The sequence below is a fragment of the Pagrus major genome, chromosome 18, assembly GCF_040436345.1.
Source record: "Pagrus major chromosome 18, Pma_NU_1.0".
In the NCBI taxonomy this organism is placed as follows: Eukaryota; Metazoa; Chordata; class Actinopteri; order Spariformes; family Sparidae; genus Pagrus; species Pagrus major.
The window spans coordinates 20,656,377-20,684,307 of NC_133232.1; the positions used below are offsets into that span (position 1 = coordinate 20,656,377).

The 27,931-nt window shown below is 43.3% G+C and overlaps 2 protein-coding genes across 4 annotated transcripts in view; both read right to left on the minus strand.

Moving 5' to 3' along the window:
* Window positions 1-4,512: 4,512 nt before the first annotated feature.
* gpr151 (G protein-coupled receptor 151) lies at window positions 4,513-5,835 on the minus strand. Its single transcript, XM_073486600.1, has one exon. The coding sequence runs from the start codon at window positions 5,833-5,835 to the stop codon at window positions 4,513-4,515; it is 1,323 nt and encodes a 440-aa protein (XP_073342701.1).
* Window positions 5,836-8,241: 2,406 nt separating this feature from the next.
* ppp2r2ba (protein phosphatase 2, regulatory subunit B, beta a) overlaps window positions 8,242-27,931 on the minus strand; it is a 43,887-nt gene continuing 24,197 nt past the window's right edge. For 2 of the 3 annotated variants that reach the window (XM_073487117.1, XM_073487118.1), the window contains exons 2-10: window positions 20,557-20,654; window positions 18,807-18,972; window positions 17,768-17,880; window positions 14,499-14,676; window positions 14,185-14,349; window positions 11,625-11,794; window positions 10,977-11,068; window positions 10,761-10,884; window positions 8,242-8,608 (exon numbers count right to left, since the gene is read on the minus strand). In XM_073487117.1, the coding sequence (XP_073343218.1) occupies window positions 8,453-8,608; window positions 10,761-10,884; window positions 10,977-11,068; window positions 11,625-11,794; window positions 14,185-14,349; window positions 14,499-14,676; window positions 17,768-17,880; window positions 18,807-18,972; window positions 20,557-20,654 (1,262 nt within the window). In that variant the 3' untranslated portion in view covers window positions 8,242-8,452. Of the gene's footprint in view, window positions 8,609-10,760; window positions 10,885-10,976; window positions 11,069-11,624; window positions 11,795-14,184; window positions 14,350-14,498; window positions 14,677-17,767; window positions 17,881-18,806; window positions 18,973-20,556; window positions 20,655-26,211; window positions 26,222-27,931 lie in introns of those variants that run through there. The other variant, XM_073487119.1, reaches the window with a different exon arrangement.

Genomic DNA, 27,931 nt, shown 5'->3' on the forward strand with positions numbered 1-27,931 from the left:
CGTGTTTGTTTGTTTGTTTGTTTGTCAGCAGGATTACACAAAAACCAGTAATGGAAACCAGAATGGATTTCCACCCAACTTGGTTGGAGGATGGCTCTCAGTCCTGAAAACAGACTCCATTAACTTTTGGTTAGGATCTGGATAAAAGGACAGATCCAGGCATTTAATCTCACTTTAATTAACATTGTGAGAAAGGCCGTTTTCAACATTTGCTTTAATTTCTCATAATAATAATAATAATAATAATAATAATAATAATAATAATAATGGATCTTGATGAAAATAATCAGTCATTTTAGGTGGCTGGTAGGTATGAGTGAATGCCATTCGATGTGAATCTACATAAACATCTGAATGCCTTTTTTGATTTGGATTAAGCTTGATTGAATTAAAGGGGGCTGTTGGGCCTTGGCAGAGGTATGCGCTCTACTGAGTGCCATTCTAGTTCTCTGTGGGTTCATCACCACAAGCGGCACACTATATGTGGTCATTTTATCCATTGTCAATCCAACCATCAATTTATAGATCAGCTTTAAATGATCTTAACTGCATCTGCTGGACAAGTCATGAGCCACACTGAGTGGAATATTTAAGACGGATATTGTGGTGAACATGTGTTGATGATCAGGTTGTTCTCCCCACTCAGATAATGTGATTTATGCCATCACCTCCTTTCAGAGCTGCGATGATAATTAATCAGTCTATTAATAGTAGAATATTATATCAACAAACTATTTTGATCATTTTGAGTGTTTTTTAAGAATAATTCAAAATTCTCTGGTTCCATCTTCTTAAATGTGAATATTTTCTGGTTTCTTGAGGACGCCATCTTGGGTTTTTAGAGGAGGCCTTTGATGTCAATTCACATCCCTCTGCTTTTGAAAGTTATAAATCGATAGTGCATAGGTTTAAATGACACCCCCTCTTAGCACTGCTGGAAATGCTGAAAGGTGCCTGCCCTTTAGTTCTCCACATCCTTCACTGAGATGAAAGCTATCTGATTTATTCTAATCAAAAGACTGCTAAATACCAAGGTCAGACCCCCTGAACCAACCTTCCCCAAACACAAAAATAACCACACACACACACACACTCACACACACCCCTGGCTGACTCTGTGCGGACTGAAGATCCAGATGATCTTCCACAGGACCAAAGGGAGGCGAAGGTAGCTGTGACTCAGAGGGAGATGCAGTACTGGCAGCCAAAGGTTTTAGCATGTGGCTTAATTGCAGCCTCTCCTGCTGAGCATAATTAGTGTTCGCTAGTATGTCACTTCCTGTGGAGTTTCATTTATTAGAGATGATGATTGGCTGAGGGATAAAACGCCAGGGTGACACCCCCGCCTCCCATCACAGCAGGAGGGGGCGCAGCCAGGAGGGCAGTAAAGAGAGGATCTCACCTGCTGAATGCTCCCCTGCCTTGTGTAATGACCCAATTAAGCCTGAGTTGTTTTTCCACTTGTAATGTGAATTATCACACTCAAATTTGTCACCAATTTTCTCTCAATCAATCACTTCTTACCTGAACTCCATTATCATCTCTTCATTATTACTCTGCATTTTGTAATTACTAAATCCCAGTTGCACCTCCAGTGCATCTTTAGTAAGTTGTTGGTTTGTTTTAAGGGCTGTAGGCAGCAGCAGCTTGTGAAACTAGGTGCCGCAACTTGCCTCTAATGCAGAAAGTCGTTAGTTACACGTTGACCTAACGAGGTCAAGCTGGAAAAATGCCTCGTCACCCAGCACACCTGCACGGATGTTTACAGTGATTCTGCTGATTACACTCAGCTTGTCATGCTGAGAATTATATGAGCTCTCAAAACTACATCGCCTAATGAGTGTATCTGAAATCAGTCCCGATTTCCATAAATGCACCGATTGTTTTAGAGTGTCTGAGTTCTAAGTGTAAGATGTATGCATTGTATGGTGCTGTGAAAAGGTGCGATGTGTAAGAATTGGCCACCTGTTGAATTTATAGTCCCAATAAATAGAGGCAGCATATCACAAGAGTAACTGCTGTTAACTGTATTTTACTTGTACATAAATGACTGTAGCTACTGTTAGCTCTTCTCAGCTCAGTTAGCCGTGCAGCTAGCCAGATTTCCTGGAGAGTATTTTGTGGGAGATGTTTAATGCTGCTAACACAGGAACTCTGGAGCGCTGAGAGGTTTTCAGGCCTGGGGCTAGATAGTTAGCATGCTAACTTCAGTAGATATTTCTGAACACGGTTCAAAGATGTTTGTGATATAATGTCACTGTTGTTTCTTCGGATTTTGTCGATAATTTGAGTTAATTTTTAATGCTTTTAAAAAAAACATATTACATATTGCACCTTTTAAATATCATGTAATGAAGGTGAAATGTAGTGTCCATAGCAGTGCCTTTGCTAGATTTATATGACACTACACCTGCCAGTGTCTCTGTATCAAACCATGTTGACTGCTGATTTACAATCAATACTGTATTTATGTATATTTATGGAGGTAATAATGAGTGAGTGATTGAATTATTTAGGATACAGCCAGTGTGTAGGTTTTCCTGCCCATACATGTGCAACTAAAGGAAGATCTGAGGAAGATGTCAATGTCTCATGATCCGGCTCAATAAGTGTAATCTTTGCTCTCACACTTGAAAAGTGACAAAATTAAGTGTATTCAAAACAGTCAGTATGCACACCATTATCCCATGTTGCACTGTATAGAGGAAATAGATGAGACCCCCCATCAGTATATAGTTGGTACTGTATATAAGTAGTATGTGGCGTTAATCCCACAGTGCTGCGAATGAGCAGGGGAGATGTCAGTCAGTCAGCTCTGACACATTCCTGGTCTTATCTGGGAAAACACTTGGGCTGGTGTTTCCAAATTTATGTAGGAGCTTTAAACACCATTCACTATGTTTTAAATAGAAGATGTTCGGCCCTGGATTGAACCAGTTGCCTGCCAGTGATTCGAGGCTTCAGGCCTTTCTACTGAAATTGGATAAAAACCCTACAACTGCAGATTTACTGCCTCATTTACCAGAGTAAATGCCTGGGCCAGAGGGGTCAAACAGTAACAACTGGAAATAGTGGTCCCATAATGTATTTAAAGAAAACTATGTTAACAGTCACTGTTTTTGTGTTTTGCTGTACAATAACCCTTCAATAATGCCTCTGTTTATGTATTGAAGGCTACAATTTCAGTCCAAAAATGAGTTCATAGCTGTTCCCCTGCAGTGTTTATGGCCGGGTCAATACCTCGGGGACTGATGGAGGGTTATATAGTTAAGTGAGTGTTGCTCTGATTGAGGTACTTGCCTCTGGCAATAAAAGGTCAACATAAATGATTAATGAGAGGAAAATGTCATAAAGAGGAGGCGGGGGGGCAAAGAAAGGTGTAAGGTAACTGTGGTGACTAAATTTTCTTCTGCTCTCATCTGAATGTCATTAGATTCCTGTTCTTATGCTAACTTAATAAATGTAAACCCATGTTAGATTATTTTACATCATTAGAGTAACAAGTAAAAAGTCATATTATTTTCACATGGCTTTAATGTTCATCACAGTCGGGTTGCTGTTACATCAGACAGACAGATCGATGACAGATCATCTCAGGCACAGTTTGCTCATGTTGTTTATCCCTCTTACCTTGAGGTTTTGACCTATCGTGTGTATTCAGATCAATGCAGAGAGAATTCCTTATGAGACTCCCACTGAAACGCCTCCATCTGAGTTCACACCAAAGCTGTTTACCTCTAATTAGAACCCATGGCAATTCTAATGGATGAAAATACATTTAATGACCCGATGTCAGCGGGAGATCATCCGCTGATGTCTGATCCGTCCTATTAAGACTCCACTGTACATGTGTGTGTTTGCGTATGTTTGTGTGTCACTCATCTAACCAATGACGGAAACATTCATGACTGAGCCGAAAGCCATACTGCAGTTGTTTGTGTATATTTCACTTAATCTTTCACATTTTTGACACCACAAAGACAGGTTTTATCACATACAGGCTACATGTTTTAGAATTGTCTTTATTGTAAACACTGGTCTCACAGAAAGAGCACAGGGAACACAAACACTATCCAAACATTATCCAAAGGCAAAACACATTCACGGTTTTAACATCTACCCCCAGTTAGGATTTCAAATTAAGATTCTCATATTTTTCTGCAGCAACTTTAATTAAAGAGCAGTATCATGGCCAAATACTTCAAGAAAACTGTGACTTACAATGTTAACCACATTATACTGAAAATATCTACAGTACTCTGTATTCTTTCCAGTCATCTTACTCTAATTATAATCTAGTTCTTCCTCATTACACAACAATAAGACCACATTATGTGATGTTTATCATATATACAGATGATCCTGCTCTATAGTCCACACTCATATTCCACACTGATCGTACTTCTTACCTTTGAATAATATCATGAACACAGCTGACAGAATACAAATGATTTTCAGTGTAGCACTCAGCCTGTCTGAAAATGGTGTATAAGATCATCTTGAAGGCGGTTGTTATTTTTTCTCCTCTTTGCTCTGGTGCTCCCAGGGCACGGGATCATTCTCCTCCATGTGCGATCCACTCTCCCTCTCGTGCCAGAATTGCTCCAAATCAGGCAAGACAATCCCATCTTTGAGGCTCACTGTGTCTACGTCTCTCCCTCCTTCTCCCTGCTCCAGCTGGGGCTGAGCCTCTCCTCTTGGATCCTGGCTGGAGCTTGATCTAGGGCTCCTCTCCCCCTGCAGCTGGCCGGAAGTCTCCGGTCTGGGGCAAGGCGACCGGAGAGTCGTGGGGTTGTGGGGTCCAGGTTTTGGCCTCGAGGGAGGTTGTTTGCGCAGGGTGAGGCGCCTCCACAGCCCCCTGTAGCCCTCTCTGAACTCCTCGGAGAGGGACAGGACGATGAGAGGGTTCACCAGAGACAGAGAGAAGGTGAGCAGCTGAGCAGAGAGGCTTAGAAAAAGGGGAAGCGAGGAGACGAGGGGCTTGGCTCCTTGACTTTCCTTCTCTGCTATGTGACGCTCCCAAACCCACACGACCCACTGTGGAAGCCAGAGAATAACCATGGCCACGGTCAGGCTGAACAGCATCAAGGTGATTCTCCTGGATCGGATCTGTGTGCGCAGGTTCTGAGTCTTACTGGAGCGGCGCTGGCACTGGCCGTAAGCCTTCCAGAAATACATCAGGGCAAAGCTGAGAGGTGCACAGTAGACCCCCAGGGGGTATGCTTTGACGTACACAGACATGAAATCCTTGGCTTCAGCAGGAACGATCAGTACACACACCAGCCCGCGGATCCCTCTCTGCAGCCGAGCAAACAGCCACTGAGGGATTGTGACAGAGCAGGCGGACAGCCAGATGAAGAAGAACACCACCAGGATGGAGCCCAGGTGGATGCTCACCTGCTTGGTGGGGTTGGACACGTGGCGGTAGCAAGCTTTGGCCATGACAGCCACTGTGAAGCTCTTTGCTGCCATACAGGACTGGAGGAACCAGTCGGCTGTCTTGCAGACCACCCAGCCCAGGTTCCAGCTGGCTTTGGAGTAGGAGGCAGCCCTGAAAGGCACCGTGAACATCAGCACCAGCCCGTCAGCAAACATCAGGTTGAAGATGAGGGAATTGATGACAGAGAGTTTGCCCCTATGAGCGTTGGAGAACAAGATCACCATCGCAGTGAGATTACAAGCCACACCCAAGACGCAGATGATTCCCAGAATAGCCGGCACCAGGACCCTCAGCTCCCCAGGGTCCAGGTGTTGGTATGAGCCATGGTCATTGAATGACCAGTTGTCTAAGGAGCTGTTCACCACTGTCGCGTTATTCACACTCAACTTGTCCATCTTTCCCGAAAAGAAAGGATCAGAAAAAGGCAGCCAGGAGAAGGAAAAAGGATCTGGGTGTAAGATCTCCAAAAACTAAAAAAGAAAGATTTGTTATATCTGAATCTAAACACAAAAGAATAATCGTATCAGAGAAGGTATCGATTGACGATCGATGATCACAGTGGAGCTCCTGTCTGTCCCCGGGCTTATCCTGAGACACAGTGATTCAGCTTCTGCAGCTGGTTATAAAGATGCTTTTTGATTGACAGCTGCTGTCCCCAGCTGACAAAATGTGCGTCGACTACAGCCTCATGGGGCCAATTAGAAAAACTCTGCATAATGTGCACAGTATGATAGATGAATGTATCGGCGTTCTAATTTGTGTAAATGTAAATGAGTGGTCATTAGAGTGAGGTGTTCTTAGAGACTGATGCACAAATCTGTTTTTACAGCAAAGGCATCGAAGAGTTTGTTAGAAACAGAACATGACATGAAGCATCCATCAGCAATCCATCCTGTGTTGTCTGAGCTGTTAGTGTCGGACAGCAACCCTCATCTGGAAGCCTGATTTCTGCTCTCACAACGGCTAATTACGATGATATGAATAAACATGAAAAATGAAAAGAAATTAAGAAAATTTTGACAAGGACTAATTTGAAATCAACCACCAACTGTGTCCAGTTGATGAAAATCATGTTTCCTCCCTTTTTTTTCCTGTTTTTTTTTTTTTGCAAGACTTCCTTTTCATGTGTCAGTCTTCATCCACAAGAGGGCGTCCTTGCACCACAAGCAGCACTGAACACAGTCAGGACATGAATCACTTGATTAACATTCACTTTGAGTCAGCAGCGTGAACAAAGAAGATGCAACAATGTAGGCGTTCAACTTGCACATCTTTATTTTTTTATTCAAAGAAAGTCCAGTAAGCATAAAGACTGCATGGTAAATTAATTGCATTTCAATACATTCTGAGCTATAAAAGGTTTTTTTTTTTGTTTCAATTAGTGTCACAAAGGAGGTTGTTTAGAAGACATTACTGTTTAACAGAACCACACTTAATAATTCCCTGATTTCACAGAGCTCATTTAGACCTTTGACTGCTTTCCTTAATGGGAGTTGGCTCTTAAAAGAAATCTGAGACGAGCGCTGAAACACAGCCTGCTACTGTTCAATGTTACCAGGAACACGGACAGGAACGGCAGCAGTCTCAAATCAAACATTTCTAAACGGGCTACTTTTGCTTTTACTTGCATAGTGCCTCAGATGATCTGTAGATGCTCGAATATCTATGTGCAGGCTGTCAATTTCGTCAGAATCAGATCCGACGCATGCAAAAGGAGCTATGCTAGCATTAGGTTACGCCAAAAAAATCTCAAGTTTAAGTTCAATAAATTCAACATGATACGTTTACGCTTCTACCATCTACAGATCATTTTCAGGACGATGCAAATAAGGTAAAGAATGGGGTGAGGAGGTCAGATTTTCTTCCAAAACAGAAAAAAACAATGTATGTGGCTTTGTCGTGTCTCTTGCAAACTGATGACATCAGACTGACTGCAATGTGATCAGAGCAACAATTACTTTGTACATATCACAGCGTCCTCCCCTGAACTCACAAGCATGTAGCCGGTGCTATACTGTACTTCTGGACTACACTGCTTCAAGCACTTTTTCCCACTTCGGGACCTCAGTGGAGCATTTTTTTGTTTTTGTTTTTAAGAGAAAGAGAGAAAAAAAAAAGAAACAAAAGAAAGTTTCCTAAGTTAACATTTCATTTGAAACATTCACACTCCTGCCTTGTACTCAGTCCCCCCCCTCCCTCCCGCTCCCACTACATCAAACCCCCACATACCAAAAGAAGGCACCACAGCTTCTAAACAGACTCATCGACCGAGAGAAGGACTCAATAAAACAACAGCATTAAATAAAACCATTGACACAGCCCGGAAGGGCTTCATTCACATATTACAGACTACAGCAGTCTCACCAGGTGGGGAGACACACAATTGGTACTAGAAAGACTGACCACGTTGTGTCACAGGCAGAGAAAACTCTCAGTTTGTGGGGTCACAGATTAACAGTCTCTTCCTCATTTGTAGGAACTCTGCACAGTCCGAGACTCTGCCTCAGTTAGAGGCCACGGGGTCGATCACATGCACTGTAGCATGAGCAGATTGAAAGAGAGGGGGCACTGTTGCTACATGACAATGAGCCACCATCATGTAAGCTAAGTTTCTGTCTGTGTGCTCTACTTTATGTTCAGCGTGCCCCTTTCTTCAGGGTGCAGAGGGCTGCTACATCATGGTACTCATGCAGCAATCCTCTTGTTGCATAAATGCACAGGATTTACTTCTTCTCCAGGTGTCCGCATGGCTAAATAAATTAAATGAGAAGTCAAATTGAAGAATGAAAGTCCATCCTTGATTTTTTGAGGAGCTTTTTTCCTCAAATTGTATCCAGGTTGTATCACTTCCCAAAGTTGAGTCACTGGATATTCATCTCTGCAGCGAAATTCAAGACCGGCAGCAACAAGACACAGGGAGAGGAGGAGAAGGATGTAGATAAGGGCTCCATCTCGCTCTTTCTCCAACCCAGACCCTCATGTGTGGGGGGTCAGCAGGGGGCAGACTGCCCGTTAGTTGACCTTGTCTTGAAAGATGTAGAGGTTGTTGGTGGCCGCTACAGCGATGATGTTCTCATGCGGGTGCCACGTAGTGTGAAGGATCTTTTTGCTGAAGTCCAGGCTGTCTACGCTGATCTCATCCTTACGACGCTTCCCACCTACACACACCTGGAGGGTGGCAGGAGGGATGAAGAGCAGTTAAGATATGTTGACAGTTTTTAAAGCATTAGTTTGCTAAAACAGGACCAGAACAAGCTGTCAAACACAAACTGACATATTATATTGAATCATAAAGTTGACGAATGTGTTAGCAAACAGTTGCCAATTTACAGATCCAGGAGACCTGAAGCAACATTAGCATTAATTTGAGTCGTGTTTCTGACCACCCAACGAGTTAGTGTGATATACACTGTCTTCAAAGCTCTGTTTGATCTCTATTAGTTTTGCCTTTAGCTGCTAAATGCACCAGCCACTTATTAAATTTGTTTGTGTGCTGTTTGTTGCTGAGCAGGTACCTTACAGCTAGTTTATAAGAGCGTTTTCTCTCTTCTTTTTTTTTTGATGTTGGTCAGAGTGGTGAGAGTGAACCAGAAACAAAAAACAATGAGCTGAAAGATGCCAAAACGCCCCAGACAGCTGAAAGAAACATCAGAATCAGGTGGTAATTATGTATGGATTCACTATTTTGAGGTACTCCTTTCACAATAAAGGTAGTAATCTGACCCATTGGTCATGTGAAAATATTGATTTGTGCAGCTTTAACGATCATTTGGCCTTAGTTTGCTTTGCTCTATTTATTGAGCCATCTATTCTACTTATAACCTCAGCCAAGGAAGTGTGTCTGTGTCCGTTTGTTGGTTTGTGAGCAGGATTACACAATAACTACTGAACAGATTTACACGAAACTTGGATGGAGGATTGGTCTGAGCCCAGAATAGAACCCATTAACTTTTGGTGCAGATCCCCGAATTGTTTCTCACACTGCGAGATTTAACATTTTAATTAATTTCTCAGGGAACAATGCATGGGTCTTGGTGAAAAAATTCAGGTGCATTTAGGTGGCTGGTATCATTATATGGGCACAATTCAATGATAAAAAAAAATCCAGATCTATGTTTCATATTATTAAAGGGGTGAATGTGTGCGCTCTACTGAGTGTCATCTAGTTGTGAAAAAAAAAACAACGCAATAGAAAGACAAAAGAGGCAAAAATATCTAGCATGAATGAATATCCAACTTTCTCTAGAGCAATCACTTTCTTGTAAAAAAAAAAAAGTTATCTGTATATTAATATTATATATACATAAAATATATTCATTATATATATGTATATACATATATATATGTATATATATTTATTATTGTAAATGTTTATTTATCACAGCTAATATAATACATTAATTTCCCATTGTTCTGGCCTGTTGTGATCCTACTATGTGACTTTGACTGCCAATAGATCTTATTAACATGGCGGCCATTTTCCTCCAACGTCATGCTCAGGATGGGAAACTTAATTCATGTGATAATATTATGCTGCTGTGTTCCAGGTTGCAAGTTGTATAAACGTAGGTAATCTGGCAAATTGTCATCATTAGACAGCTTCCCAATTGATCAGCGACTGATAGGATGATGGATAGTGAACATCTGGAGGCACATTCAGCCATATTTTAGGATAAAACAACATATTTGATAACCTGTTAGCTGGCGTTAGCATTCAACAACTGCCTAGCTTACATTACCGTTTGATTACATGCTGTGTGTTTCACTTCCTGGTTTAGACAAATGTCTCCAGGATGTGTGTTGATATTTCTGAGTTAATTTACGCCTTTCCTAATCATATCGCATCAAAACAGTATCAAAAAGTAGTCTAAAGGAAGCTAATTGGTTATCAAACCTGTTGTTTTACCTTGAAATATGGTCCGGTGTCCCTCTAGCTTAAACTATGCATTGTCTTTACAGTTACTGATCAATCAGGAGGCCGTGAAATGACAACCATGTGTCAGATTGCCTACATTTACACGACTTGCACCCTTGAACACAGCAATACAACATTTGAGCTTCCCAACCTGAGTTTGATGTCAGAGGAGTGTGAATATGGTCTATGCAGTGGTATTTTGATATGAAATTTCAGGTCATAATCAACCATATTGTAGCTTATTCTGAGTCATCATGATATTTAAAAATCTGGATTTGAAGCCAAGTAGAGGCCCCAAAGCGTTTTCTCACTATTAGTGATACATAAAACAGCAAATCCAGCTGCCATAAACACACGCAGGACGTCCAGATGGCAGGTCACTTGTGCTGATGAGCAGTGTCGTACCTTGCGAGGCTTGAGAATGGCTCTGGGTTTGCTGTTCTCCCTGGACGCTTCCAGTGTGACGTCACGTTTAGTGTTCCGGTCAAACATTCGGAAGAAGTTGTTATAGGAGCCGGTCATTATGACGCTGAGGGGGAGCAGAGCAGAGCGAAGGGTTATTGAGACAACATGGATAGATGCATGGATGGGTGCATGGATGAATAAGAAACAAATCTTTACCTGTCCGATCCATTCCAGACACACTCAAACTTGTCAAAGATGCAGTCATTCTCATACAGAGAACAAAGTTTGCCTCGTAAATAGTCGTGAACCTGAAAAATAAATAAAACATGAAAGTGTGAACCAGCTGGTGGATTATTGTCACACTTTCTAAGCATCTAAAGTTCGTCATACAACCATAAGCTGCGCTGCCATATGCTCTACTTTCAGTAATCCCTCCAGACCTCGTGACCTAAGCTAAGATGCTAAGGTAGCAGGTGGAGGCGGAGGCGGAGCTGGAATTGGATGAAGAATCCCTTGAGCCCAGCTGATGGCCTTATCAATCATGACCTGCCCTAAGATGGCTTCCCCTGATCAAGACAGTGTGGATCTGACCCCAGTGACCACACGGTGGGAGGTTTTGCCCTTCAGGTTGCATCAGCAGCGCTGCTATCTGTCTTTTTACGGACAGTCGGCTCAATAAGCCCTCCTGGGGTCATCGCTGGAGATGACACAGTTACAGATGGGCAGGGTGACGGTGAAACAGGATTATGTTGAGTGATTAGTCTGAAATCAATAAGTTTTGATTTGATCCACCAGCTGAGAATTATCTTTGGAGCCTTCAAGCTTTCCAACAGGCACATAAAAGCATGACGGAAGAAAGCTCACCTGGTACGTCTCTAGTGGTTTGTTCTCCATTTGAAGATCCCACACCTTGACAGTGAGGTAGTCCCTTGTCATCAGGTAGCGCCCGTTGTGGCTGAACTTCACGTCAGAGATGGATGAGATGATTTCAGAGAAGAAGGAGCGAGTGGACGGATCCTCTGGCTCCTCGAAGTCTACAACAGCAAAAAAAAACAAAAAGCGGTTATCTTCTGACACAGCGAACACATTTTACACTGTAGGAGGTCGCCGCTTCAAAGAGATGTTTTCCGCCTCCAAGTCTTTTAATCATTCACGGTGTGAAATAACAAAACAGATTTTGTTTAGGCTGGTGGGGGCCGTCATTAGTGAACGGTAAGAGCCACAACAATGCCTAGATGTGGGGTTTTCCTGCAGCAGCTGCATCTCCTCACAGTGTTATTTCTCTGTGTGTTTAGGGAGGCAGTCATGGGTCAGCATGCTGGGTAAATATTGGTTATGATTCATATTGATTCTGGCAGCTGCTGATCTGTGTGCAGGCCAGCACGCTGGGGATAAGAGCCAGGCATTCCATCGTTAGCTGTCAAGTTATTGTTCCTCCTCCTCCTTTCCTCCCACCCTTCCTCCCCTCTCTCTCCTCTCCATCTTTCCAAATATGCCCCCTCCCCTACCCTCCCCTCCTCTTCCTCCTCCTCAGCTGAGGCTCTGTGATGTGCCGATGGGGAGTCTAACAAGGGATGCGGCGTGAGAGATGAAAAAATGGGGGGATGAGGGAGGGATAAGAAAAACAAATCAATGTCAAAGTGTTGGGCCCATTTGAGCCCTGCTGGATTTGTGTGTGTGTCGGTGAATGAGTGTTTGTGTACGAGTGTGTGTGCATGTTTATATGCATGTGTGTGTGTCCCTGCCCTCCCTCGCGTTGTATAATAGGGTCCCTGGGGAGTCAGCATGAGGGCTGTTTGGTCCCCCTCTCTCTCTGTCCTGGGGCTCAACGCTTTGGCAATCCTCCCCTAACCATCCATCCATCCATCCATCCTCCCAGATTTGCAGGTAGAATGTGTGTGTTTGTGTTGTTAAGGTAGAGGCTTCACAAAGTTGTGTGTGTGTGTGTGTGGATGTCAAGAGAAGGAGGGGCTGTGTGTGTGTGTGTATGTGTGTGGGAGGGAGGGCATTATGCATCGCTCTGAGCCATCCGCGTTCATGCAGTGAGACAGTAGGTCGGTATCAACAGACCTGTCCTGAGGCTAACGAGAGCACCTGCCTGCTCTGCAAGAGTGTGTGTGTGCCTACGTGTGTGTGTGCGTACTGCAAGCAGCTGTCAAGTAAAGGCACGCACATGTCAATATCAAACAATCAGAGCATGGTTGTGAACGCTACAACTTAAATTTTACTCCAAAACCCAAACGTTTCTCCTTTTTCAGCCCCTCAAATAAATGTGAAACTCAACAGGCCCGTGTTAGCGGTCCAGTGAACCCATCAATATGTCTGAGGAAATGAGCGACATTATTGAACAACAAGGTGTGTCCATGAGGGACTAATGCGATTGCTCTTAAGCCATTGATTTCCCAGCGAAAATGTCAATGTATTCATTATTCATTCATCCAAAGTGTATGTGTGCCGTGTTAAGCTTCAGGAAAGGCCATTCATTGTTTGAGACACACAGGGAGAATTATTGATGGGTTATCAATCCTGGCATATTGAGCGGGGGGGGGGGGGGGGGGGGGGGGGGGCACAAAGAAACACAAAGGTGGAGCTGAAGCAGAAACACTGAGTGTTGATTTGCTTCCTTGTTGTGTGTATATTTGTTTTTGCTTTCCCCGTTCTGAGTCCACAAAGTCAAACCTACAGGACTCTTTCCTTGTTTAAAGCTAATCAAACTTAAAATACTACAACTACTCAACTCAATGTGGAGGTTCTGATGGCTACACAAGCGTCCTTTGTTTAAATACGTGGCTAAATCTGTTAGTACTTTCTTGTTCTTTCACAACAGCACTTTTAATAATTAGATGCTAAAATATTTACAATATCACATTCATTTCTGCAAGAGAAGATTAAAAAAAATATTTTGGAAAAATCAGAGCAAATTGTAATCAGCAACCGCAACCATATTTCATGTCTATCTCTGATCATTTTCAAGTTTTTTTTATTGCAGCATTTATTAATAATTATTAAGAGAGAGTAAATTCCTTTTTGTTATCACCAATTGTTGCGGACCCTGCACTTAAAATGAAAACCAGATGATAACCAGAAAAAATGAAAATAAAATAATACAAATTATATTTCAATTAACTATTTATCACAACGAGGCTAATTTTATGCAGAAGCTTGCTAGAGAGAAGGCTTTGAAGCAACATTTAGATGACAGATGGAGAATAAATTGTGGAAAAAATTCTAATAATCATGCTAACTCTTGAGTTTATAGCACTTTTTGATGTCTGGTCAAAAAGAGTGATAATATTTTGCTGGAGGAATGAAGTCCCATAGAAAGAAGAAGAAGAAAAAAAGACGACGAAGAAGAAATCTATAAAGATAAGTATTGGCTTCTTTCTTTGTCATTTTTCCCATGATGCACTCTGCTGGTACTCACATTTGCAGTGTTTGTCGCAGAGCGCAGCCTGTCTCATGTCACACAGGCGTATTGAGCCCTTGCTGCTGCTGTAGGCGAAGGTTTGACAGTGCTGAGGATGAAACTCTGCTGAGGTGATCACCTCCGTCAGCTCCTCCATGTTGGCTGGCTTGATGTCCACAATGTCTGAGGGACGGGCGCTAAGGATCAACTTTCAGACAGCTACCCTGGATATTTAGCAGACAGCTTCACACGGTGAAGACCAAATCACTGACAAATCACTACTGTTGACTTTAGCTGATATAGATAATAACAGGACCCGAGTTAGAGGATACTGAAGCTGCGGTCGGTGATCTCCAGGTTCCACAGGTTCACCCTGAGGTCGTCTGTGGAGATGAACGTCTGCAGGTCGGAGTTGACAGAGATGGAGTTGATGTGGTAGGTGTGGGCGTTGCTGAACACACGCCTGGCCGTAGCCTCGACCATCAAGTCCATCGGCTGCAGCACCGGCACCTATTGGTGAAAGACAGGTCAGTTAGGGAGAGGAAGAGGAAAAACCAGAAGGGTTCATCTCGAAGGCTTTGACGTGTTGCGTAACACGATATTTTGTGCACTTTGATGCTGCTCTCCTAGAGGCCTTCTCAGATATTTGTTGTGTATGTGTGAATGTGCATACACGTTTGTGTGTGTTTGTGTGTGTGTGTGTGTGTGTGTGTGTGTGTGTGAGGGAGTCACAACTAGATGACTCCAGGGATTCATCTGACATTTACTCCACAAATCTTAATGAAACAGAGACAGCGACTGAGGGGCTCCGGGGCCGTTTGATGAGCCGGTTCAATCAGAATGTGAATATCGTTGGCTACACGGCTACTCAGTGATCACGCCTCCCTTCCTCCCTCCCTCCCTCCCTCTCTCTCCCTCCCTCTCTTTCTCTTGCCCTCTCTCTCCATCAGTGTCGAAGAAGTTCCCCCATTCTCTTGTTTGTGTGAGAGAAAGAGAGATGGCCCGAGGGCATCGCTAGGCCCTGCTGAGGAATGATAACTGAACTCTGCAGAATTAAGACCAGCTCACACACACACACACACACACGCACACACACTCACACACACACACAAGCACAGTACTGCTCGGGCTTCAAAGACACCCAGCACCAGTCTGCAAGCAGCCCCCCGTTGGCCAGATAAAACCCAGACAAAGAGAGAAGGGAGGGGAGGGAGAGAGGAGAACAAATCGACTGCTTCTTCCCTTTTTCTATCGTCCGTTGCTGGCACTGACAGAGAGACATGGCAGCCCAGCAGGCTGCTGTATCTCCATGGGTGTCACTTCATTTCCATGTCTTTCACTAGCTGTCCAGAGAGACACAGACCGTATTAACCCATAACCCCCAACACTGACAGTTACACTGTTCAGCATGCTCGAAATGACCCCATAGACTCTCCTCCTTACAGTAAGTAAAACAGTTTACTTTAAATTAAGATATATTTGCTTAAAAAGTCATAAATACTCTTAGAAATATGTTCAGAACACAGAATGTTTAAGCTGTTTCCTCTTTTAAAGCAGCACAGGCGGGACATACTTTGTGTTTGAAGGACAAACTGAATGAAAGACTTAACATAACACAATAAGGAGCATTATTGTGTGATTTTTTTGACTACATTTTGGACTGATTTTTCTAAGCTCTTCCTTTCCTCCTCTGCTTTCGCCCCCCTGCGCAGATTTCACAGCCTCTAAACAGGATTGCCACAGTCCCGGCCTGTCCTCCAGGTTGCTATGATCCCCTGGCCAGCCAGACAAAGAGGGACAGACACGCTGAACACAGCATTAATCTACTATGGCAGACACACACGCACACACACACACACACACACACACTGTCCTACGTGCCTGCCTGCTTTGTGTGAAAATTAAAGAGGTAGTGGGGTGATAAGAATGAGAGAGGGTAGGGGGGCGGAGAGGATGATCCCTTCATGCTCTTCACCTCAGTGCACATATCGATCACTCATCCTCACTTTCTTCTACCAGTGTAAGTTCAAATTTGCCCAATGATTGTGTGTTTGCTGGTGTTGTTCATCAGCTAAAAGTGAGCTGAAAGTGAGCATATATATATATATTAATGTGTGTATCAGTGTCGGTGTGTGTTTCTAAGAAGTTTAGGGAGGATTAAAGGCTATCATGGTATAATGGCTGAATGCTATATTTTGCTTTAATCAGCTTAACTGAGCTGCACTTATTCAGCCTTCAGACTACTCACAGTGCAAACCTGAAGGTAGACCTTAAAACATTTTGACATGTCACAGTAAGAAAAGCACAGGTGTTAATTATAAAATGAATGATGGCTGAATTCCATTTAGCGGCATTAGTTTCAGTTTTCTGGTATTGTTCATGCTGGTTCACTGCCACATTGTCATGACTTACAGGGACGCTGGAATAGAAAAAGGCCACCAGTTATGCTGTTAGTAACACTTGTGCTTTTGCGACGAGTCAAAATGCTGTGAAAAAGTCAGCATGCCGTTCTTGGAAGACAGGTACATTCAAAGCTTTGGCACCTTTAGCCTTCAAATTCAAATAATTTTCTCTTCTCTGTCATTGTTCTGAGCTGTTGTACCTTTGAAGGAGGGTTTGAGATTTTGGGAAATATGGTTATTTTCTTGCCAAGAGTTAGATGACAAGATTGATGCCACTCTTATATCTGCCATTATAACAGTTGGTTAGCTTAAAGACTGAAAACAAAGAGAAATAGTTAGCGTAGCTCTCTCTAAAGGTAAAAATATTCACCTACCAGCTTCTACAGCTCACTAGTCAACACACTGTATCTAGTTTGTTTAAACTGGACCAAATAAAAAAAGTTTCATTTTTTCTATGTTCATTTTTTATTTGTTATTTTTATTTGTTGGGCGGATTTGTTTCCTCGTTTTCAGTCATCATGCTAAGCTATGCTAACCAGCCATTCGCTCTAGCTTCATATCTATTAAAGCTAGCACCAGCAGTTGATAAGCTTAGCTTACCTTGGCTCTCTCTCTCTCTCATGAGGTAACACAATTCACCAACCAGCTTTACTATTTAGCACACAGCTACATCTAGTTTGTTTAGCCGCACCAAAAAAACACATTTTCAAAATCACAAGTTTAATTTAAATGCATGCTGGTGGGTGGATTTTGTTACATGTGGTGGGGCAAAGCTGGAGGATTGTTTTCTACAGTATGTGGTGAACATGCAATATTGAAAACCACTGAAGCGCTTAAATATGCATCAGCATTGGAACCGTGATGACTTTGACAGCACTGTAGTTCATAGTGCACTGTGGGGATTTGAAATCATCCACTTTGATTAAATATTTATGTACGTTGTTGCTGTAAGTTTTCATATTTCACATTTATATCAAATTAACATCTTATGTGCTTCCATTTTCTACCTCTAGAAGAGGCCCGAGGCTGCAGTTAGAAATGTTTTGTTTTTGTTTCTGCTCCGATCATGACCTGCTGTTTGACTCAGAGCCAAACAGTAAAATTTTCATACACCAGCACGACAGGACATAGAGCCGCTACCTGACTCCATGTGACATTTTGGGTGGTGTTAGACCTGTTGGTGTTGTGTGACCTCTTACCCGTAGCGATGTGATGGTCGACGGGTTTCTGATCCGTCCGTCCTCATCCTTCAGGTTGTAGCCCTCCGGGCGCTTGTCTCTCTCACTGATTTTCCACAGCTTCACTGTCTTGTCTGGGATGGATACATCAGACAAACATACACACACACACACACACACAAACAGACACACAACATACAGTTAGATCACGGCTCACTACAGTGTATCTCACATACAAGATGGATGCGGGGGGTTGGGCGGCCAATCTGGCATGTAGCTGGGCAGGAGCCAGCGAGAATGATGAATGGCGGCTCCTGTGAACATTCTGATGTCACTGATATCAATCTACAACTTGACTACATTTCCCTGCTGCAGTGTACGCTCCCCCTGACAAAGCCATCTGGGCGCTTTTTCAATTCTGCTTCACACAAACACCAGTTACATCTCATCTTGTCGGTCTAGTGAAGGGGGATGGCGGCAGCAGTCGGGTTGTTTTTTTTTTTTCTTTTAATTTCCGCTGTGAATATTGGTGTCAGAGCAGCGAGGCCATCTCCACAGGACCCTCCGCCATCTGCTCCAGCCACCGCTAGCACTTCTGTAGCAGCCATGCATGAAGTCCACAATCTGTAAGACGTCTCTCTGCTGATGTGTGTGTGTGTGTCTGTCTGAGTGTGTGGTGGCACATGCTTTGATATATATGTGTGTGTGTGTGTGTGTGTGTGTTCCTGCTGTGGCAGCCATGCATGAACTTCTCAATCTGAGACGCTTCTGCTGGTGGCACTTGCTCAGCCAAGCATAACACCAATACGTTCACACCAATAGTCAAAAAGACATTTTCATGTGGTATTAATAACATCTCCTGTTACATCAGCTGTATATCTGTCCATTCTGCAAAGTGAGCAATAAATCATGCCTTTAGCTGACACCGTTAGTCACTAACAACAACACGGAGCCCATTTTTAAACGCACTCTCTTGACAGATGTATGTTTTTTTTGACCGTTTTGCCCCGTTTGTTGCTTCTACATTAGTAAGGTAAGCTAACTTAGCTAACAGACTGACCGTTGGTGGATAGCAGGAAGTAGGCGGCATTCTGCTGAGGAAGCCATTTGATCTTGTTGATCTTCTCCTCAATCTCCAAACTCTTCAGGTAGTCAAACTCCGGCTCGTGGCTCTGGAATGTGCTGTAAACATTGTACTCCCCTCGACGCTGGGGCTGGCTCTTACTCTGCAAGAGACAGAGAGCACGAGAGACATAGTGAGACTAGAAGGTTAAATATTGGTTCACACCACTTTGTTATAATCAGTTAAAATACTGAACATAATGTTCAACATTTGAGCAAAAATCATTCTGGTGCAAATGTACATCTCCCCTTAAATGTCTAGATACTGTACCTGCAAAACTAATGACATCCCCATCAGCCTTAGTTTCACTTTGTGTAAAAGCATCTTTATTTATCTGCATCTCCACAGCGCAAAAGGTCTGACTGCACCCATTATCATTCCCATATAAGGATAAAAAAAAATGCTCTACCTTGTTTGGATTTATTTTGAAGCAACTGCAATCATCTTAGGAGCCACTAAGCCCAGAATGAAGCGGCAGTGCCCCTGCAAAATAGTCCTGGCATTTAATGGCTAAAACCCCACAAAAGAAAAGTTAGGAACAGCTAGCTTGTTTACGTGCCTACCATTAGCAACCGTTAGGGTAACTTTCTAATTTCAGGATGTAGTTTGCAAGTTAGCTTGGAGGTTGTTGTTGTTGTTTCCCATAGAGGCAGGGTTTTTGAAAAACTAGCTTGGAAATATGGGGAATGGGAGGACAACGCCGACTGACATAGACAGCCAATGGCAGGCTTTATACCAACATTATACATCCGGTGAGTAAGAGTACTTTGTGTTTGGTCCTAATCAGTAAATGTTAACATGTGAACATGCTGAAGTATTATACTTGCTAAACATCAGCATGCTAGCATTGTCACTGTGAGCTTATGCTGATGTTAGCATTGTCACTGTGCCTAAGTACAGCCTCACAGAGCTGCTAGCTTTGTGATGTTTTCACACTGTATATAACCTAGAAATATTTTTTACCTCCACCAAGGGGGTTATGTTTTCAACCAGTGCAGTTTTTGATTGGTTGGTTGGTTTGTCAGCAGGATTACACAAAAACTACAGACTGGATTTCTACAAGAATTTGATTCAGGATGGGTCTCGGCCCAGAATAGACCCTATTAACTTTTCTGTGTGGACCAGGAATTTTTCTTTAAGATTGCGAGATAGGGCGTTTTTCGACATTTTTGTGAATTTCTCAGGGGATAATGCATGGATCTTGATGAAAAAGTCTAGTTATTTGCTTGTTTAGCACTTCATTGAAGCTACAGTTTATGGTAAGTTTAGCATCACAGTTTACAATTTACATCGAATCAACATTCATTTTTAAGATGCTACATTTTTATTGTTGCTCCATTACATGAAATGTGACATTCTAGTTGTGCAGAGCACCATCTGCACATATTTCTCTGTAATTCAGCATGAAATATGTGGTGTCATTAGAAACCTTTCATTTTAACTGGGATTCAGAAGAAAAGATGAACAATGCTTCTCCATGTAGTATGGTTTCGTTTTCATGGCCGCACCAAAGCTTTTTGGGAGATTTTAGCTGTTTGTGGTTTTAAGATATATATTTCCATCTAGCAATCCTTTTCAAATATACCACTAATATAAAACAAACAATCCTACTTTAATGTTCCAAGGCTGTCAAATCCTTTCAGCAGAAGGGCAGCATAATTAGTGTTGCATTGTTGGCATTTCCTACCTCCTGCTCCCTCTGGAAGACAACCACTCTGCCTCCTTTATCCCCGGTGGCCAACAGCTCCCCCGATGAGTTAAACTCGACCGTTGAGATAATGTCAGCTGCAACACAGGAAGCAGAGCAGAGAGGGGGAGAAAATGTCAGCGTGGTCCTGCACAAAGCTGTCAAGGTATCAGTCAGACAAAAAGGCAAGAATTCAGAGACATCTGGTCGAGTTACTTGTAGAAGACATGTCAGGGGAAGAATGAAAGGAGGATCTCGTGACAAACCCACAGAGGACTTTGCGGCACAGATACCCTAGTGTGGTGAAATATGGGTTCGGCGAAGCCACTCAATGACTAACTGCATGATATCAACCAATTCAGCCCCTCGTCTGATTGAAGTGAGCCAATCTGTGTCATTTAATTTCACTCCTGCTTTTTTGAGGACGCGGCCGCCGCCACGCTAATAATGCCATTCATCTCTCTTCTCCTGGCTGAGAGACCCCGTGCTGCTCAGTGACTCTCCTGCTCCTTCATTAAAAAACACAGTCACAAACCCTTTAAACCATGCTCCTTTTTGGTGTGTGTGGTAAAAATATAACAGCAATAAGAATTGCTCCATTTATACTCCATCGCCAACGTTTTTCTAACCCTGACCCATCGCCATCGTTTCTCTAACCCTGACCCATCGCCATCGTTTCTCAGTGTCTCCGCACAGCTAGTTTCACCAAAAAGTAAATAACAGACACCTACCCTTAAGGTAGCTTTTCCTCTCCTCCTCAAAGACATACATCTGCCTGGATTTAGAAGAGGCTAATGGTGACTGTAATTATTATACAGCCCCAGGCTAAAAAGGCAATAGCATAATGTCTGTCATACACACACATGCAAACACACACCAGAGCGAAGGTCTATTTAATAGTGACAATAATATTAGACAGAGAGAGAGAGAAAAAGAGAGTGAGAGCTTGTTGTTTTGTACCCCCCACGCCCTCTGTGGACCTGCTACTGGCGGAGCGCTAAACAGGAGAGGGGAATGTTGCTATGGAGACCGTTTCCATCTCTAGCGGCAGTCGGAGGGGTGTATATGTGTGCGTGTGTGCCAATAGCTCTCAGACTTAGTTGCTGATGCTAGCTGTAATTCAGCAGACAGAGAGAGTGCTGCAATGGAGTGAAAACCTGCTACTGCATCTGGGGGAGTGTGTGCAGTTCAATGCAGCACACAACTTCAGACAATGGAGTCCCTGTAGACGGGCTCATCGCTTCACGTAAAGCTGCCGTGCACGGTGGAAATGACTAAGCGGCATGTCTTCGAGTGTACGTGTGAATGTGTGTGTGTGTGAATGTGTGTGTTCTCCCCTTGTTTCATTTAATTGTCAGAGAGAAAAGCCTCATTCAGCGACAAGGCCAGAGGGATTCTTACGGCCATGTGTTGATAATGACGTGAGGAGGTGGGGCCGATCCTAATCATGTTTGAATCTAGAAGCTAATAATGTTCCAGAGAGAAGACACACTCTGACCTAATTACAGCCAGGGAGTGCCCCACTGACAGGCCATATTGTTGTCGCATGCACATCTCTCATTCGGCACTTATCTCTCTTTCGGTATCTGCATGCATTGTCCTCGTGCATGCGCAAAGATGTGCGGTACAATCCCCTCAGCACACACACACACACACACACACACACACACACACATAGAGAGACAATGGTTTCTTTCCCAAACACCATCAAGTCGACGCCACTGGTGTGAATCGAAAGGAATCGGCTTATCGGTCAGCTTTCTTGTATCAGAGCTTTTCTCTTCTCTCTCTTTTTATCCTTCATACTCCTCTTCCTCTCTCCTCTCCCCTCATCATCAACACATTAAGCCACTGAGGAGAAACAGTAATTGATGGATGCCATTTAACGAGTTTACACACGGATACGTCCTTCAATCATCTCACTGAATGAAGAATCAGGGAGAGCCAGTGAAGCCGAAACTCTGCGTAACATGATGGAATGCTTCCCTAAATGAGTTTTTCTGCATGCAAATATATTCAAACCAAACGAGCCGACCTCAGCCGCTCACAGAATTGCATCTGAATGTTTTCACATGAAATTTTCGTTACAGGGAAACAAATCGATCAGCAGCAGAGTCGCAGGTGGGCGTGGTCTCTGCTTTGATTTCCGGGTCAGATTTTTATTACGCGAGCGTCAGCAGGTTCAAGGTGGCTTGGAATTAGCAGCCGGCTGGTGATTCGCCTGATCAAATGTGTGCTTACACACTCTCTCTCTCTCTCTCGCACACACCCAGCTTCATCAGCAGACCATAACCAGATGAAGCCCATAAATCCTGTGGCCAGCCAGGTCTGACACAGACAGGTCAGCGCTTCTTGATGCATCAGAGGGACGCTCGAGATAACACACATCCATCACCGGTAATAACACAGACAAGACTGTTGGCCTGCTGCTGTGAGGCGTGTGTGTATAACTGTACGTACGACTGAAATAAAACAGGCACGGGTGTTATCTGTTTCTGTCCACCAAGCTGAACCTTAATAACCGCCCTTCAGCATGCAATATGGAATCAGGAGTCCAACCAATTGGATGGAAACATAGATATGCATCGATTCTGGAATGAAACCGAGCCCGAGGAGCCAGAGAGACGCAGGGTCGGGAACGGGGATATTGAATGTATTTATAGACGTCCGAGCATGCAACATCTATCACGCAGAACAGAGAGGTCCATTAAAAGAAACGAGGAGGGGAAAGGGAGGTTTGTTGCCTTAAGTAGGTCATTAAAAGCTTGTACAGTGAGTCTCGTCGGTGCAGACACACGCAAAGACCAAAATAGGAGCACCCTGGCTAACCTCTAGACAACACATAATCCTGTCAGGGGTGAAAAAACCAAACAAAAACAAACTGAGGCTCGATCCCGTGGCATCGGAGGGGTTGTGTAAGACAGACACAGGCCCAAAATGACTGCATGGAAAAGCTAGTTGCGTAAGTGCCGTGCAGTAATTCCAGGTAGAGGGAGGGACGTGAGCAACATGGTGTCGTGTAAATGCTTTGTTAGACGCGGAGGGGAGAGGATTACAGCACTTGTGCTGAGCTGCCTGCGTCAAAGGATCAGGCCGAGGGGATAATTCAGGTCCGTTCTGGTTCCTTCTATCGACAATATGTGTCAGTCTGGACTTGTGTTTTCAGGAACAGGCATCACAAATTCGGTACAGCATTTCTGTGCTGAATAAGCAGCTGATAACGGCTTCAGCAACAATGGAGATCAATCAAATGTTTGAATAAACCCTGCTACCTAGTGGTCTGGTACCCAGCCATAATGATTAAGGCTTTATTAGGCTTTATTAGCAGCACACAAAGCAACAGAGCACAATGCGGCTCCCTTCATCAGAAGAGCATGACTCTTTGTAAGATCTGGAGTGAACAAGCTAATTAACCTGGTTTCTCCAGGATCAGCCCCTTGAGAGTGAGACAGAATGTGTGCGTGTGTGTTTCGTCTTCATGTGTGCGTGTGCGCTTGCTTTTCTGTATCCCCACACTCCGGGGAGCTGAGGGTGAAACGGGCGAGACGTGTTACTGCCTCCCTTCTCACACTTCATTAACACATCGGCGTGGCACACATCTGACTACAGACACAACACAGGACAGGACGAAACAAGGAAAAGAAGAAGAAGTGGTGAAGAGGAGTGAGATCAGCGATTGATTCCTGGTCTCGCGCAATGAGATGCCGACCAAGAGGGATCATTTCAGATGCTTGTTATTTGGTATTCTCTTAGAAATTGAAGATGCGGGAAGGGGGATGGTTTGGGAAGCAGGATGGGGGGGGGGGTGCATAGAATTATAATCCAGCAACAAAACAAAAGCTGTCTCTCCCTCTCTCTCTCCATCTATCTGTCTGTCTGTCTGAGTTGCTTTGGTGCAATCCCCTTTCATCTTCCTGTTTTTCAAGGCTGCTGGAGTGAATCAAAGACAGTGGGGCCGCCGCTGTAAAAAAAAATCCTGTATCTACAGTAACCTTATCACCAGAAACATGAAAGATTCCGAGCGACGCCGCTTCCTCGACAGGACACAGGAATTAGCTATCAAAACTTACAAATGTATCCCATTATGAAGTCCTGAAAGGTCAAACTCTGCTCCGCCTGCAGGCTGGCAGCGCACCACCACCGAATGACTCAGATGAATGTATCGCAGCAGCACCTTTAAATCTGGTCGAGAAACAGGATATATTTATAATGGCGCTACAGTAGCAACACCATGGGTAATCTTTAATAAATTCTCATTAAAATTTCATGGAGCTGCAGACTTAATAAGAAGCTAATCAGGGGATGAAAGCAGCTGCTGAATAAGGAGTGTGACTTGCCCCAACTTCACAGCTTGCCATTAAGCACCAGTCTCCACCCCCATACACACACACACACACACACACACAGACATTATCTTTCTTGCACTATGTGCTAAGGCGGGGTTCGGCCTTTTTGAGTGTTTCATAGTGAATAATGGATGGGACCTGGGGGTATGGTGGGCTAAGTCTTTTCATGCCGGGGTCCTAAAGTGTGGCCCCAGGCCGTTTGCCTTGGCAGAGGCAACCGGCCGCTGCTCCGCTCTCATCAGCGTCCGCAATAAAGGCTGTGAGCTCTCTGTTACGGGACTGCATCAGTATTCAGCGGGCTTGAGGGGTCACATCACATGCAAGCTTGTATATGCTTCAGAGGGAGAAAAGATGAGGGAAAGAGGGGGCAGGGGAGAGAAGGAGGAAGGGATTACATGTCCTACCAATAGATCTTTAGGTCATTGTTCCGGTGGCTAAATTGTAAAGGACCAGAAATCAATACCGCAGCAGACATTAGGTTAGGTCGTGCCTCACAGCGAGGAAGCTATTTACATTTTTACACCCCGAAGTGGTGCTCTGCTGTTTGGCAATTTCAACCATTACAGATCCATCCAAGGTGCCGATTATGAAAATCAAACGAGAGCCATGTTGACGGAGTGTAACAGCCCAGCAGTGATACACAGAACCATCCATCCTGTCACCATTAGCAAGGTGTTGTCTGGAGAATGCAAATCAGACTGTATAATGCAATTTTCTGTCATCTCGACGACAATGATGTCTCCAGAAACTTTGTCTTTAGGTTGAGAAGACTTTCATACCCGACTACGGATGAGCAGCTCTACTCACTCGTCAATGTACCCGCCCACAGACCCACTGAGGCGTGGGATTGGTGCGAGCCAAAGGTCAGCACCAGTGACATCATTAAAATGTGACATCATTAAAGTGTCCTGCTGCTGTAGGCAAGCATGGCCTGAGGGGAATCCCTACCCGGGACCTGTGTGTGCATATGTGTGTGACTGTGTGTGTGTGCGTATGTGTGTGGTCTGAACTGATGGACCCAGACACCGGCCCGTATGATCTTTGGCTGCAAGCTGACTTCACACCACTTAGAAGACAAGGAGACACACACTCATTCATGATATATGAGGTGTGACGATCAGTCATAAATTAGAGCCATAAAAAATAACAAAAGTCGACGCTTCTTGTTTGAAAAGAGCAGATGGGCCGCAGACCAGACAGTCCTTCGCTTTCAGGAGATGTGTTTTACACCCTGCGCGACTCTCACGCTCTTTCTCCTGACTGAAAGAGTGAGACAGAAGAGAGGAGCTCAAAGAGGAAGCTCCCCTACTGTTTTTCATCTCAACGCACACATGAAACAAAGATATCCATCACACCCACTCCCACCCCCACTTCACTTCCTCTCGTGCTGAACCAGTGAATGTGTGTTTAGCGGTGACAGGGAATCATCTGTAAGTGCAGGAGCGGAGCGAATGATGATGCTCACCCATATTTTAAAACACATTGAAGAAAGCTGCGAGAAAGAGCCTTGACTTTGTCTCTCCTCTAACCTGCAGTGGGATCAGTAACCTGAGCTGAAGACTCTCTGAGGCACCCTGCAGCCACACATACCCTCCAACAAGCTGTCTGCCCTCCAGTCTATTCAATTCTGTAGAAAACTGTCGGAGACATGCTATTTGAACGTTCCCTTACTGGATTCTCCATCATATTTCATATTTAAATATGTTTGTCTTGGTCAGATTTTCTATTTCCAAAGCTCATGGTAGGTATGTGGGTGGTGAAATGTGAAAGAATAACAGTCTGCCCCAGAGCTGCAGAGACTATTATTAAAACTGACCACACTGCAAATAAAACAGTCCTCCTCCAAATGTCTGTCACAGTATCAGTTTTCACAACATGATCATCGCGGCCAAACGAATTCACGCTAACAATATCATCGCGATATCTCTAGAAATTTAAAAAAAGAAAAAAGAAGCTATAACTCAAATCTATCTTTAACTTTGTTTACTGTATGTTTTATCTCTTTTTTTGGCTAATAAATGACCCTCAAAATACGAGGGTAGGGATGTGGAGAGAGTCTGTAACCATACATTTAGAAAAGTGTACAAGAAGAACAAATAGAAGCTATTACAAGTGAAAAGCCAAACAGATTAACTCATAAACGAAAGATGCATAACGTCTAATTTTCCTGCATCATTCAAACGATATTATCATATGAGTCTTATTAACACGATATCAATATTTTACTTTTAATATCACGGTTATCGTGAATAACGTCAATATCGTGATATCTCGAGACCCCTAGTCTGTACAATACATATTAATCAACTATTTGTTACTACGGCTGTGCAATATATCGATATAGATCATTAGCGTGATATGAGACAATATATCATTTTATATTTTGGATATCATTATATCATGATATGGCTTTATTGTCGTCTTTTCCTGGTTTTAAAGGCTGCATTACAGTAAAGTGATGCAATTTGTGAATGTTCTGACCGTTCTACTTGTTCTAATATCTTTTCCTTGACCCACCTTGTCTTTATATCCACAATACTGATGAGTATTGATCTGAAATCTCATTTTATTAATATTTTGTGAAAGTACCAACAGACAGGGCCGCAACCAGGAAATTTAGGAATACTTCGGTCGTGTATCTCCACCCCCACCCATCCAATTAGAAAATTTTGCAGACTAAAGTATAAATCCATTTTGATGCATTTTGACGGGAACAATAATCATTTTGGAAATAATTTCAGTGCCAGCCTGTAGATTCAACAGAAGGTAAGTAAAAATGATGGCCATTTTTTACTTCAAAGCTTATTAAACTTATTTTTATGCAAAAAAATCTTTATAATGTCCATCCAAATAATGTTCATAGATGAACTACACAGAATTTATTAACCATTTACATCAGCTGCATCTTTTCAATACACAACTGCTTAACAAATAGTTTATAAAGCATTTCAATGTCAACTGTGAAATAATAATTAATAATTTAATTTATAAATTTGACATGTTTTTAATGATGGTTACTATAAAGTGTT

What these genes read in the sequence shown, in the direction of transcription:
- gpr151 (XM_073486600.1), bottom strand. Translation starts at nt 5,835, where the DNA reads ATGGACAAGTTGAGTGTGAATAACGCGACAGTGGTGAACAGCTCCTTA.